This window comes from Cherax quadricarinatus, chromosome 35 (genome assembly GCF_038502225.1).
Source record: "Cherax quadricarinatus isolate ZL_2023a chromosome 35, ASM3850222v1, whole genome shotgun sequence".
Classification (NCBI taxonomy): domain Eukaryota; kingdom Metazoa; phylum Arthropoda; class Malacostraca; order Decapoda; family Parastacidae; genus Cherax; species Cherax quadricarinatus.
The window spans coordinates 592,133-607,886 of NC_091326.1; the positions used below are offsets into that span (position 1 = coordinate 592,133).

At 41.5% G+C, this 15,754-nt stretch overlaps 1 protein-coding gene across 1 annotated transcript in view; it reads left to right on the plus strand.

Annotated features, from left to right (window-relative positions):
- Window positions 1–11,951, plus strand: part of LOC138853622 (uncharacterized) — a 38,528-nt gene extending 26,577 nt beyond the window's left edge. Inside the window, exons 2-3 of the mRNA XM_070091513.1 lie at window positions 11,436–11,610; window positions 11,846–11,951. Coding sequence (XP_069947614.1) covers window positions 11,436–11,610; window positions 11,846–11,951 — 281 coding nt within the window. The remainder of the gene's footprint in view (window positions 1–11,435; window positions 11,611–11,845) is intronic.
- Window positions 11,952–15,754: the final 3,803 nt, after the last annotated feature.

The window sequence follows — 15,754 nt, forward strand, 5'->3', positions numbered from 1 at the left end:
TACCAAGACCACCTGCACCACCATTACAGTGTTACCAAGACCACCTGCCCGACCATTACAGTGTTACCAAGACCACCTGCACCACCATTACATTGTTACCAAGACCACCTGCCCGACCATTACAGTGTTACCAAGACCACCTGCACCACCATTACAGTGTTACCAAGACCACCTGCCCGACCATTACAGTGTTACCAAGACCACCTGCACCACCATTACAGTGTTACCAAGATCACCTGCACCACCATTACATTGTTACCAAGACCACCTGCCCGACCATTACAGTGTTACCAAGACCACCTGCACCACCATTACAGTGTTACCAAGACCACCTGCACCACCATTACAGTGTTACCAAGACCACCTGCACCACCATTACAGTGTTACCAAGACCACCTGCCCGACCATTACAGTGTTACCAAGACCACCTGCACCACCATTACAGTGTTACCAAGACCACTTGCACCACCATTACAGTGTTACCATACCACCTGCACCACCATTACAGTGTTACCAACCACTAACAAGGACCACGGATAATCACTGTGAGAAATTATTCTGGAAAATTTTACAGGGAATGTTCCGAATTATTTCACCGCCATAATTGTGAAGAAACTTTAGTACATCAAACAGTTTATACTGATATTGCTGCAGCTCAGAGTCAAGTGGGACTCTAAGGTCACCAGGTCACAATATTGCTGCAGCTCAGAGTCAAGTGGGACTCTAAGGTCACCAGGTCACAATATTGCTGCAGCTCAGAGTCAAGTGGGACTCTAAGGTCACCAGGTCACAATATTGATGCAGCTCAGAGTCAAGTGGGACTCTAAGGTCACCAGGTCACAATATTGCTGCAGCTCAGAGTCAAGTGTGACTCTAAGGTCACCAGGTCACAATATTGCTGCAGCTCAGAGTCAAGTGTGACTCTAAGGTCACCAGGTCACAATATTGCTGCAGCTCAGAGTCAAGTGTGACTCTAAGGTCACCAGGTCACAATATTGATGCAGCTCAGAGTCAAGTGGGACTCTAAGGTCACCAGGTCACAATATTGCTGCAGCTCAGAGTCAAGTGTGACTCTAAGGTCACCAGGTCACAATATTGATGCAGCTCAGAGTCAAGTGGGACTCTAAGGTCACCAGGTCACAATATTGATGCAGCTCAGAGTCAAGTGTGACTCTAAGGTCACCAGGTCACAATATTGATGCAGCTCAGAGTCAATTGTGACTCTAAGGTCACCAGGTCACAATATTGCTGCAGCTCAGAGTCAAGTGTGACTCTAAGGTCACCAGGTCACAATATTGATGCAGCTCAGAGTCAAGTGGGACTCTAAGGTCACCAGGTCACAATATTGATGCAGCTCAGAGTCAAATGTGACTCTAAGGTCACCAGGTCACAATATTGATGCAGCACAGAGTCAAATGTGACTCTAAGGTCACCAGGTCACAATATTGATGCAGCTCAGAGTCGAAGTGTGACTCTAAGGTTACCAGGTCACAATATTGCTGCAGCTCAGAGTCAAGTGGGACTCTAAGGTCACCAGGTCACAATATTGATGCAGCTCAGAGTCAAGTGTGACTCTAAGGTCACCAGGTCACAATATTGATGCAGCTCAGAGTCAAGTGTGACTCTAAGGTCACCAGGTCACAATATTGCTGCAGCTCAGAGTCAAGTGGGACTCTAAGGTCACCAGGTCACAATATTGCTGCAGCTCAGAGTCAAGTGGGACTCTAAGGTCACCAGGTCACAATATTGATGCAGCTCAGAGTCAAGTGGGACTCTAAGGTCACCAGGTCACAATATTGATGCAGCTCAGAGTCAAATGTGACTCTAAGGTCACCAGGTCACAATATTGATGCAGCTCAGAGTCAAATGGGACTCTAAGGTCACCAGGTCACAATAATATCCTACCTTCGTGATCACCTTCTCAGGTCATCACGTCTTATACGTCTGGACTTTGAATTATTATTACAACATATAGTTCTTAAAATTATTTGAAAATTTTTTGCCAGCAACACTGACACATTTGTGGACTGTATGTTCGATAATATCAGTTACTTGACCCGAGTAATTTGCTTGGGTTATTTTACATAAATTACATTAAAAAGTATAAAGAAGATTTCAGTATAATTCACATCTTAACGCCTCCCTTTTGGTAGGCAATTTATATTGGCCAATACAAATAAACATACGTGTAGTGGGAATTAATACTGTGGGAGGCGGACATTGCGAGTGGTGTCAACTTTAATGAATATCTGGCGATAACGCTTCTATTATACCTTAGTTGATTTCACTGGAAGATTCGGGCGACTTCCAAATTCCAGGAGAGAGTCGACACTCCCTCTCAAGACGGCTACCCGGACATTATTCCCGATTCAGTTTTCCTTTTATGACTTCTCCCCTTGGGTCAAATAGCCGGGATCAACAGTCAGCCGTCCACACCCATGTCACCACCACTGCCTTGACCTCTTGCTATCTACACAACCTTCCACACCCGTGTCACCACCACTGCCTTGACCTCTTGCCATCTACACAACCCCCCCCCTCCCCACTCAGACGCACTCACTCGCTTCCTCACAAGTAGTTGTATTCCAGTATAGTCAAGGTCACTGGTCGTGTCCTTATATATATGTATATATATATATATATATATATATATATATATATATATATATATATATATATATATATATATATATATTTACATATATACATACATATATATATATATATATATATATATATATATATATATATATATATATATATATATATATATATATATATATATATATATATATATATATATATATATATATATTAAAAGCAAGGGGGGACATAGTGTTGGAGTGGTTGGTATTTTTGTTTAATAAATGTATGAACGAGGGGAAGGTACCTAGGGATTGGCGGAGAGCATGTATAGTCCCTTTATATAAAGGGAAGGGGGACAAAAGAGATTGTAAAAATTATAGATGAATAAGTTTACTGAGTATACCAGGAAAAGTGTTATATATAGGGTTATAATTGTAAGAATTAGAGGTAAGACAGAATGTAGGATTGCGGATGAGCAGGGAGGCTTCAGAGTGGGTAGGGGATGTGTAGATCAAGTGTTTACATTGAAGTATATACGTGAACAGTATTTAGAGAAAGGTAGGGAAGTTTTTATTGCATTTATGGATTTAGAAAAGGCATATGATAGAGAGGATAGGGAAGCAATGTGGCAGATGTTGCAAGTATATGGAATAGGTGGTAAGTTACTAAATGCTTTAAAGAGTTTTTATGAGGATAGTGAGGCTCAGGTTAGGGTGTGTAGAAGAGAGGGAGACTAGTTTCCAGTAAAAGTACGTCTTAGACAGGGATGCGTAATGTCACCATGGTTTTTAATATATTTATAGACGGGGTTCTAAAAGAAGTAAATGCTAGGGTGTTCGGGAGAGGGGTGGGATTAAATTATGGGGAATTAAATACAAAATGGGAAGTGACACAGTTACTGTTTGCTGATGATACTGTGCTTATGGGAGATTCTAAAGAAAAATTGCAAAGGTTACTGGACGAATTTGGGAGTGTGTGTAAAGGTAGAAAGTTGAAAGTGAACATAGAAAAGAGTAAGGTGATGAGTGTATCAAATGATTTAAATAAAGAAAAATTGGATATCAAATTGGGGAGGAGGAGTATGGAAGAAGTGAATGTTTTCAGATATTTGGGCGTTGACATGTCAGCGGATGGATTTATGAAGGATTCAAATTTTCAAAGTTTATTCTCTATAAGGATTACAATGTTGAGTTTACAGAAATTTGGTTATTGTGTGGTTTACATGTAGTAAAATTGTGATTACAGAGTGTACCACTAGAACGCTTAGCATGGCTAGGCATTTCGGGCAGACTTAGTTTTATTCTTAATTGTAAAATATTACAAAATGAGGTAAGTTGGTATTATGGCTAAGTGACTAAATACTAGTTTGTGAGTTTAGCAATGTGAATGCTTTTGTTTTGGCACAGTACATAGTTTCAGTATTGGAGTATCACAGGATTTATTATTTTAAGATTGAGATTAATATTTCTGTTTATGGTCAAATGAGTGAGTGAGTGTAAGTGTGAACCACCAGGTGGTATTCGTTTAGTTAGTTGATGGGGTGTATCAGGGAGATAAGATGTTTTCTAATGGTAGTTTTGAAGGTGATGAATGTGTCTGCAGTTCTAGAGTTCTCAGGTAGGGTATTCCAGATTTTAGGGCCTTTGACATACATTGAATTTTTGTAAAGGTTTAGTCGGACACGGGGAATGTCGTAAAGATGTTTGTCTGGTGTTATGCCTGTGGGTTCTGTCACAACTATCAAGAAAGCGTTTTAGGTCAAGGTTGATATTAGAGTTTAAGGCCCTGTAGATGTAGATTGCACAGTAGTAAGTGTGGATGTACTGAACAGGGAGTAAGTTTAGATCTATGAAGAGTGGGGGGGGTGTTGCCAGGGATGGGATTTAGTGATTATTCTTACTGCAGCTTTTTGTTGGGTTATTATTGGCTTTAGGTGAGTTGCTGCAGTTGATCCCCAAGCACAAATAGCATAGGTGAGGTATGGATAAATAAGTGAGTGGTATAGTGTGAGAAGGGCATTTTGCAGCACGTAGTATCGTATCTTGGAGAGGATCCCAACCGTTTTGGATACTTTTTTGGTTATATGCTGGATGAGGTTAATCATAGAATTGATGAAGGAAAAAAGGTGAGTGGTGCATTGAGATATATGTGGAGGCAAAAAAATGTTATCTATGGAGGCAGTTAGTTACTTTAATATGTTTATTATGCACCCCATACCCATCCTGTGGGCGGTAGTCAAAAGATTACAGAGGTACATAATTGGTCAAGGGACTGGACTCCAAAGTTTTGATAGCTGAGCAAGTTACAGAGGTAATGAACTCACAATTTACAAAGGTAATGAACTCACAATTTACAAAGGTAATGAACTCCATGTAGGTCTGGTCACAATCATGACAAGTTACAAAGGTATTTACAGATTACAGAGGTACGTAATGGGTCCAGGGACTGGGCCCCCAAAGTTTTGATAGCTGAACTTGGTACAAGTTACAAAGGTAATGAATTCTGTAGAATGGTTACTTACGTTTATACATGGCTACAATCATGAACAAATTATAGAGTAATGAGCAATTCACACTTCCACACCCGGTCACAACTGTAATGAGTTATTGGTGCAAATATTGATTGTTGAGTCACACACACACACACACACACACACACACACACACACACACACACACACACACACACACACACACACACACACACACACACACACACACACACACACACACACACACACACACACACACACACACACACTTTAGTTTAATATGTTTATTATGCACCCCATACCCATCCTGTGGGCGGTAGTCAAAAGATTACAAAGGTACATAATGGGTCCAGTGACTGTACCCCAAAGTTATGATAGCTGAACTAGTTACAAAGGTAATGAACTCCAGGTAGATCTGGTCACAATCATGACAAGTTACAGAGGTAATGAATCAGCTTCACTCCTATACATGGTTACAGTCATGAGCAAATTACAAAGTAATGAACCACTGATACGTCCACACCTGGTCACAATTGTAATGAGTTATAAATACAAATATTAAGTGGATCATACACCCACACTAGCGCGCGCGCACACACATACACACACGAGGGCGCACGCACGGACATGTGCACACGAGCGTACAAATATATGCATACACACAAGGACGCACACCCACACACACACACCCACACACACACACACCAACACCCACACACACACACCCTCACACACACCCACACACACACCCTCACACACACCCACACACACACCCACGCACGCACACCCACGCACGCACACACACGCACACACACACGCACACACACACGCACACACACACCCACACACACACCCACACACACACACACACACACACACACACACACACACACACACACACACACACACACACACACACACACACACACACACACACACACACACACACACACACACACACACACACACACACACACACACACACACACACACACACACACCCTCACACACACACACACACACTCTCACACACACCCACACACACACACACGCGCACACACACACACATGCACACACACATCCATGCCACATCCAATGCCCCCACCCACTACATTACAAACTTCACCCCCACAGCAACAACCCATAGTTCCTTACCAGGTCTCCCACTTCCCCAACCCCAATATACTTCCCAGACCACAGTCTTAGAAAAGAAGTTGAAGGTGTGGTATACAAATGCAGATGGAATAACAAACAAGTATGAGGAGTGGCACGAAAGAATCAAAGAGACATCCCCAGACATAATAGCACTCACAGACACAAAACTCACCAGAATAATAACAGATTCAATCTTTCCATCCGGATATCAAATCTTCAGGAAAGACAGAGGGAGGAGAGGGGGAGGAGGAGTTGCACTGCTCATTAAAAACCAGTGGGGTTTTGAGAAAATGGAAGGAATGGATGGCATGGGCGAAAGGGACTACTTAGTAGGAACAATCCAGTCTGAGGGACATAAGGTGATAATTGCAGTAATGTACAACCCACCACAGAACTGCAGGAGGCCAAGAGAAGAATACGATGAGAGCAACAGAGCAATGATCAACACACTAGCCGAGGTGGCCAGGAGAGCACACATGGGGGGAGCAAAGTTACTAGTTATGGGTGATTTCAATCACAAGGAGATTGACTGGGAAAACCTGGAGCCCCATGGGGGTCCCGAAACATGGAGAGCCAAGATGATGGATGTGGTACTGGAGAACCTCATGCATCAACATGTTAGAGACACTACCAGAGAGAGAGGAGAGGATGAACCAGCAAGGTTGGACCTTGTAATCACCATGAGTAGTTCGGACATCGAGGGTATCATGTATGAAAGGCCCCTGGGAGCTAGTGATCATGTGGTTCTGTGCTTCGACTACATAGTTGAGCTCCAAGTGGAGAGAGTAGCAGGAATAGGCTGGGAAAAACCAAACTACAAAAGGGGGAACTACTCAGGCATGAGGAACTTCCTTCAAGACATTCAGTGGGAGAGGGAACTGACAGGAAAACCAGTACAAGAAATGATGGACTATGTAGCAACAAAATGCAAGGAGGCAGAGGAGAGGTTTGTTCCCAAGGGAAACAGAAATAATGGGAAGAACAGAACGAGTCCTTGGTTCACCCAAAGGTGTAGGGAGGCAAAAACTAGGTGTACTAGAGAATGGAAAAGGTACAGAAGACAGAGAACTCAGGAAAATAAAGAAATCAGCCGAAGAGCCAGAAACGAATATGCACAGATAAGAAGGGAGGCTCAGAGACAATATGAAAATGACATAGCATCAAAAGTAAAGACTGACCCGAAGCTGTTGTACAGCCACATCAGGAGGAAAACAACAGTCAAGGACCAGGTAATCAGACTGAGGAAGGGTGATGGGGAATTCACAAGAAACGACCGAGAGGTATGTCAGGAGCTCAACACAAGATTTAAAGAGGTATTTACAGTGGAAACCAGTAGGACTCCAAGAAATCAGAACAGGGGGGCACACCAGCAAGTGCTGGATGAGGTACATATAACCAAGGAGGAGGTGAAGAAGCTGCTATGCGAACTTGACACCTCAAAGGCGGTGGGACCAGACAACATCTCTCCATGGGTCCTTAAAGAGGGAGCAGAGATATTGTGTGAGCCATTAACAAAGATCTTCAACACATCATTTGAAACTGGGCAACTCCCTGAGGTATGGAAAATGGCAAATGTAGTCCCAATTTTTAAAAAGGGAGACAGACATGAGGCACTAAACTACAGACCTGTATCTCTAACGTGTATAGTATGCAAGGTCATGGAGAAGATCATCAGGAGGAGAGTGGTGGGGCACCTGGAAAGAAACAAGTGTATAATTGACAACCAGCACGGTTTCAGGGAAGGAAAATCCTGTGTCACAAACCTACTAGAGTTTTATGACAAGGTGACAGAAGTAAGACAAGAGAGAGAGGGGTGGATCGACTGCGTATTTTTGGACTGCAAGAAGGCTTTCGACACAGTTCCTCACAAGAGGTTACTGCAAAAGCTAGAGGACCAGGCACACATAACAGGAAAGGCACTGCAATGGATCAGAGAATATCTGACAGGGAGGAAACAACGAGTCATGGTACGCGACGAGGTGTCAGAGTGGGCGCCTGTGACAAGCGGGGTTCCACAGGGGTCAGTCCTAGGACCTGTGCTGTTCTTGGTATACGTGAACGACATAACGGAAGGGATAGACTCAGAAGTGTCCTTGTTTGCAGACGATGTGAAGTTAATGAGAAGAATCGAATCGGACGAGGATCAGGCAGGACTACAAAGAGATCTGGACAGGCTACAAGCCTGGTCCAGCAACTGGCTCCTTGAATTTAACCCTGCCAAATGCAAAGTCATGAAGATTGGGGAAGGGCAAAGAAGACCGCAGACACAATATAGTTTAGATGGCCAAAGACTGCAAACCTCACTAAAGGAAAAAGATCTGGGGGTGAGTATAACACCGAGCATATCTCCTGAGGCGCACATCAATCAGATAACTGCTGCAGCATACGGGCGCCTGGCAAACCTACGGATAGCGTTCCGATACCTCAGTAAGGATTCGTTTAAGACTCTGTACACCATCTACGTCAGGCCCATACTGGAGTATGCAGCACCAGTTTGGAATCCACACCTAGTCAAGCACGTCAAGAAATTAGAGAAAGTGCAAAGGTTTGCAACAAGACTAGTCCCAGAGCTACGGGGATTGTCCTATGAAGAAAGGTTGAGGGAAATCGGCCTGACGACACTGGAGGCCAGGAGGGTCAGGGGAGACATGATAACGACATATAAAATACTGCGCGGAATAGACGAGGTGGACAAAGACGGGATGTTCCAGAGATGGGACACAGACACAAGAGGTCACAATTGGAAGTTGAAGACTCAGATGAATCAAAGGGATGTTAGGAAGTATTTCTTCAGTCATAGAGTAGTCAGGCCATGGAATAGCCTAGAAAGTGATGTGGTGGAGGCAGGAACCATACACATAGTTTTAAGGCGAGGTATGATAGAGCTCATGGGGCAGGGAGAGAGAGGACCTAGTAGCAATCAGCGAAGAGGCGGGGCCAGGAGCTGTGACTCGACCCCTGCAACCACAAATAGGTGAGTACAAGTAGGTGAGTACACACACACACACACACACACACACACACACACACACACACACACACACACACACACACACACACACACACACACACACACACACACACACACACACACACACACACACACACACACATGCACACGGGGTAATGCTTTATTTACAGCTAGCAAAGTCAGGGTATTTCTCCAGAATGGTCTGCAATATACCACTGTGGATAAAATACTTTGCCATTTCTTGAAACATTTCTGAGTGAGTTGTTTCTAAATTCATTAATTTGATCACACTCCAGTACATAATGACGCAAGGTGTGACAATAGTCCATCTGGCAAAGTTTACATTTCGTTTGGTCTACATCTGGTGGTGGTGATTTAACCTGCCAAGAGGCAAAGAAGGGAATGTATGAAAATATAGTAGTACCAACACTCTTATATGGGTGTGAAGCTTGGGTGGTAAATGCTGCAGCGAGGAGGCAGTGGAGATGTCCTGTCTAAGGGCAATGTGTGGTGTAAATATTATGCAGAAAATTTGGAGTGTGGAAATTAGGAATTAGTAAGTAAGTAAGTTTATTCAGGTATACACAAATACAGTTACATAGAATTATCATACATAGCAGCATATGTGTAGAGAAGGTGTGGAGTTAATAAAAGTATTAGTCAGAGGACTGAAGAGGAGTTTGTTGAGGTGGTTTGGTCATTTAGAGAGAATGGATCAAAGTAGAATGACATGGAGAGCGTATAAATCTGTAGGGGAAGGAAGGCGGGGTAGGGGTCGTCCTCGAGAAGGCTGGAGGGAGGGGGTAAAGGAGGTGTTGTGGGCGAGGGGTTTGGACTTCCAGCAAGCGTGCGTGAGCGTGTTAGATAGGAATGAATGGAGACAAATGGTATTTGGAACCTGACGATCTGTTGGAGTGTGAGCAGGGTAATATTTAGTGAAGGGATTCAGGGAAATCGGTTATTTTATATAACCGGACTTGAGTCCTGGAAATGGGAAGTACAATGCCTGCACTCTAAAGGAGGGGTTTGGGATATTGGCAGTTTGGAGGGATATATTGTGTATCACTATACGTATATACTTCTAAACTGTTGTATTCTGAGCACCTCTGCAAAAACAGTGATTATGTGTGAGTGAGGTGAAACTGTTGAATGATGATAAAAGTATTTTTTGGGGGGGATTTTCTTTCTTTTTTGGGTCACCCTGCCTCGGTGGGAGACGGCCGACTTGTTGAAATATATATGAACTGTCAGTGTCAAGGTCGTTCCACTTCCTGACCGCTCTAAGACTGAAGACATATTTCATATCATTCCTGCGACTCGTGAGTCATTTGTTTTCAATATCAACTGTGCTCTTGCGTATCTGTTACCATTCTCAGTCTGTTCCTGTGTGTTGAACTCGTGTTAGTGTAGAGTAGAAAACTGTGTGTATAAATATATATATATATATATATATATATATATATATATATATATATATATATATATATATATATATATATATATATATATATATATATATATATATATGCAAAACAACCACTGTGAAACAATAGAGAAATTCCAAGCGCTTTCATGACTACTCACATTATCAAGGAACAATGAAAGTAATGCATCAAAGGAAAGCATATAAAGGGTCTAGCCCACCTGTTTACTGTGATCTTATTGCATATATATATATATATATATATATATATATATATATATATATATATATATATATATATATATATATATATATATATATATATATATCTATATATATATATATATATATATATATATATATATATATATATATATATATATATATATATATATATATATATATATATATATATATATATATATATATATATATATATATATATATTCACAAACACTAATCTCAGGCCGAAGGAGACTCAGACGTACGAACTTTAGGATAAGATACGTAGTACTCCACTCACCCGTTCACAGTAGTGCAATACTTTGGCGCCAAGCCACGCTAGGCGTTTTGGTCCAAAGCAGCCAGCCTTCAGGACGGTGGTTTTGAGTTTTTCATCTCATCCCCTACATGCATCGAACAACGAAAGATTTTTAGAATGTTTAGACTTCGCAGAACAAGTATGCAGGGGATGAGATGAAACACTCAAACCACTGTCCTGAATGCTGGCTGCTTTGAAGCAGAACGTCTAGCGTGGCTGGGTGCCAAAGTATTGGACCAGCATTAATCTGGTCATGTCTCTCCTGCAGGTTCGCATGACTCCTTCAGCTACAGCCTAACGGAGGGAGATCAGGTGGGTCCTGACGCACCTGGATTCATCTCACAGCTGGACTCTTGTTTACCCTGCCTGGCCCGTCCCACCCTCCTAAGGTGGTGTGTCACCCAGCGAGCCTCTGCCTCAGAGCAACTCTCACACGGGATCAGGTGTGTGTGAATACACAAATTAAGATTAAGTCGTAATAAACAACTGTTAATGAATAAACAGAAAGATGGACTGGACACTCGAACTCTAGTTCTTAAATTGACAGTCAATATATGGACCACGCTTCGAGCTTAATGTCCATCTTTCTGTTTATACATAGTGATATATATTTAGAATAGTAATAATATTTTTATTTATTATTCAAGCACTTTATGATAACAGTCTACCCTCCTTCAGGTACTTCGACATCCGGGTGGCTGTTCGTAGTTCGAAGTTCTACTTCGTCCATGGTCTCTTCGGGGAGGACCTAGGGCCCATACTCTATGAGGTACAGCGTTTATGACCCTCAAGGGTGATGCCGTGTTGCTGGTGAAGGGCTTTTTGATCCAAGAAATTGGAGCTCCTCTCTGCTTCCTGGAATGGAACTTGATTACCTTCCAGTTCCCTCCGGCGCTTATAACTCTTTCGTGTTTAGTAATTCCCCAAGAATTTAACACCCGTAATAACAATATAATTCATTGTTTAGAGCTGGAGTAAATTTTTTTTTTTCAACAAGTCGGCCGTCTCCCACCAAGGCAGGGTGACCCAAAAAAGAAAGAAAATCCCCAAAAAGAAAATACTTTCATCATCATTCAACACTTTCACCACACTCACACATTATCACCTGTTTTTGCAGAGGTGCTCAGAACGCAACAGTTTAAAGCATATCCCAAAAAAAGATCCCCAAAATCCTCCCAAACTTTTAATACCCCAAACCCCCTTTTTAAAGTGCAGGCTTTGTATTTCCCCATTTCCGGACTAAAGTCCGACTATATGAAAAAAGGGTTTTCCCCTAAATCCTTAAATAAATATTACCCTGCTCAAAACTCCAACAGATCGTCGGGCCCCGGGACCCATTCGCCCATTCCTCCATCTAACACCCCTCCCCGCTTGCTGGAAGTCCAACCCCTTTGCCCAAAAAACCCCCTTTCCCCCTCTTTTCCAACCCCTTTCGAGGACCCCCCTCCCCCCTTTTCCTTTCCCCTATTAAAATTTCCCAAATTAAAAGTTTATTCTCTATAAAGATTACAATGTTGAATTTACAAAATTTTGGTTGTTTGGTTTTTTTTTAAAAAATTTGATTAAAAGGGGTTTTACGGGAACCCCTGGGCAAGGTTGGGCATTTAAAGGGACTTATTTAATTCTTTTTTTTAAAAATATTAAAAATTATGGGGTGGTTGGTATTATGGTAAAGTGACAAAAATACTAGTTTGTGATTTTAAAGAATGTGAAGGGTTTTTGTTTTGGCAAAGTAAAATAGTTTCAGTTTGGGAAACCCATAATTCATTATTTTAAGTTTTTGGGGATTAATATTTCTGTTTATGGTCAAATGGGGGAGGGGGTTTAATGTGAACCAACCAGGTGGTATTCGTGTTTTTTAGTTGAGGGGTGTATGGGGAGAAAAGATTTTTTTAATGGTATTTTTAAGGTGATGAATGTGTCTGCATTTCCCTAAAAGTTCTCAGGTAGGGTGTTCCAGATTTTGGGGCCTTTTGACTTTTAAATTTTTTTAAAGGGTTTGGTGGGACAGGGGGAATGTCAGAGATTTTTTGTGTTTGGGTTATGCCTGGGGTTTTCTGTCACAACTACCCGGGGAAAGCTTTTTTAGGTCGGTTTGATTTTGGGGTTTTAAGGTCCTGTAGATGTAGATTGCACAGTAGTAAGGTGGATGTACTGAACGGGGGAGAAAAGTTTAGATTTTGGAAGGGGGGGTGTTTGCCAGGGATGGGTTTTAAAGGATTTTCCCCATTGCAGTTTTTTGTTTTTGTTTTGGGTTTTAGGTGTGTTGTTGCAGTTGATCCCCGCCAAATAGCATAGGTGAGGTAAAAAATAATGGTGGTATAGTGTGAGAAGGGCTTTTCCCGGCACGAGTATCGTATTTTGGGAAAGGGGTTAAAAACCCTTTTTTGGATCTTTTTGGTTATGTTTTGGGATATGGGTGCTAAAATTTCAGGTTGTAAAGGGAAAGGCCTGGAAATTTTGGGCCCCCTATTATGTCTTTAATTAGAGGGTCGATCTTAATGTTAATTTTTGCATCTCTGCCTGCTACCAAACATAATATAGTAGGTTTCTTGTGTTAAGCGTAAGTTTATTGGTTTTCATCCCAATGAATTTTGATCAGCTCCCGTTAAAAATGGTGTTGAGGGGAAGGAAATTTGGGGGAGAGATGACATAAGTCGTTTGTCAGCAAAAAGAATGGGGTTTTATGTTGGGGTACTTTGGAAAGATCATTTGATTTATATGAGGGAGCGGGGGCCAAGGACACTTTTCCCGCGGGAAACCCCGATCAAGTCCGGGTTTTTGATGCTGTTTTAATGGGAATACCGATACCCATTAGTAAGGTAAGATTTGGGAAAAAACAAGGGTAAAATTTTATCCCATGGCGTTTTTGGGGTAGGGTGTCGGGGCTACTGTGTCAAAAACTTTTCAGGTCAATAAAAATTTTTTGGGATATTCCTTATTTTCCAATGCAAAAAACAGGGTCTAAACATTTTTTTGATTGCATCATTATGCTTTTATTTTCCTGAATCCAAATTGGCAGGGGTTGAGTATGTTTTGTGCCTTTTAAAAGAAATAGTTCCTTCTGAGTTTTCAAAAAATTTTGGGTAGCTGGTGTTTGATTTGGCCCATAGTTGTTTAAGTCTGTAGGGGCACCACCTTTATGTATTTTTTAACCCTTGCCATCTTGGTGTTTTGGGAAAGGGGTTTTTTGTTAATTTTTAAAAAAATAAATAATGCGAAAAGGGTATGGGCCGCTCCTTTTTAAAAGTAATGGTTTGGGGCATTAGACAGATTCCCTGAGTTGTTTTTAAGTGTTTATAATCTGGTGACTTCCAGGGGGCCAGTTATTAGATAAAAAAAGGAATTTGGGAAAAACCCCTCTAGGTAGTCCCCCATTGGGATTGATTTATATTTTTTGTCATTTCTACTTTGATCCATTCTCTCCCAAATGACCCCAAAACCCCCTCAACAACCCCCTTTTGCCCCTCTGACTAATCTTTTTTTAACTCCCCACCTTCTCCTAATTTCCACCCCGGAATTTTTTTCATAATATTTACACCCAAAATTGCCCTTAAACAGGACATCTCCCGTTTTCCCAAACCCTCTCCTCATTTCCCTTCCCAAACCCCACCATATAAGAGTGTTGGTCCTTTCTATATTTTTATTTCCCCCTTTTTTCCCCCATAATAAAGTTTTTTACTCCATGTAACCTTCAAAAAACCCCTTAATTTTTCCTAAAAATTTTTATGAAACCTCATCCTTCATAAATCCATCCCTGACACGTCAACTCCCAAATTTTCTGAAAACATTCACTTTTCCATACTCCTCCCAATTTTACATCCAATTTTTTTATATCTAAATCATTTGGGTACCCTCATCACCTTACTCTTTTCTATTTCACTTTCAACTTTCTACCTTTACACACATTCCCAAACTCATCCACTAACCTTTGCATTTTCTTTAGAATCCCCCATAAGCACAGTATCATAGAAAATGTAACTGTGTCATTTCCCATTTTGAATTTGATTCAAAATTTAATCCCACCTCTCCCGAACCCCCTAGCATTTACTTCCTTTACAACCCCATCTATAAAATTTAAACAACCATGGTGACATTACACATCCCTGTCTAAGACCTACTTTTACCGGAAGATTCTCCCTCTTTCTACACACCCTAACCTGAGCCTCACTATCCTCATAAAAAGCTCTTTACAGCACATAGTAACTTACCACCTATTCCATATACTTCAACATCTGCCACATTGCTCCTCTATGCACTCTATCATACCCCTTTTTCTAAATCCATAAATGCAATAAAACTTCCTACCTTTACCCTAAATACTGTTCACAATTAAAATGCCAATGTAAACACTTGATCTACACATCCCCACCCACTTGAAGCCTCCCGCTCATCCGCAATCCTACATTCTGTCTTCCCTCTAATTCTTTCAATTATAACCCTACCTACACTTTTCCTGGTATACCAGAAACTTATTCCTCTATAATTTTTACAGTCTCTAGTTTTAACATGTTTCAATAACATTCCTTATACTTCACCACAGTTAAAAAATTTGCACCCGAGCCGATGAGGCATTTCTCAGTGATA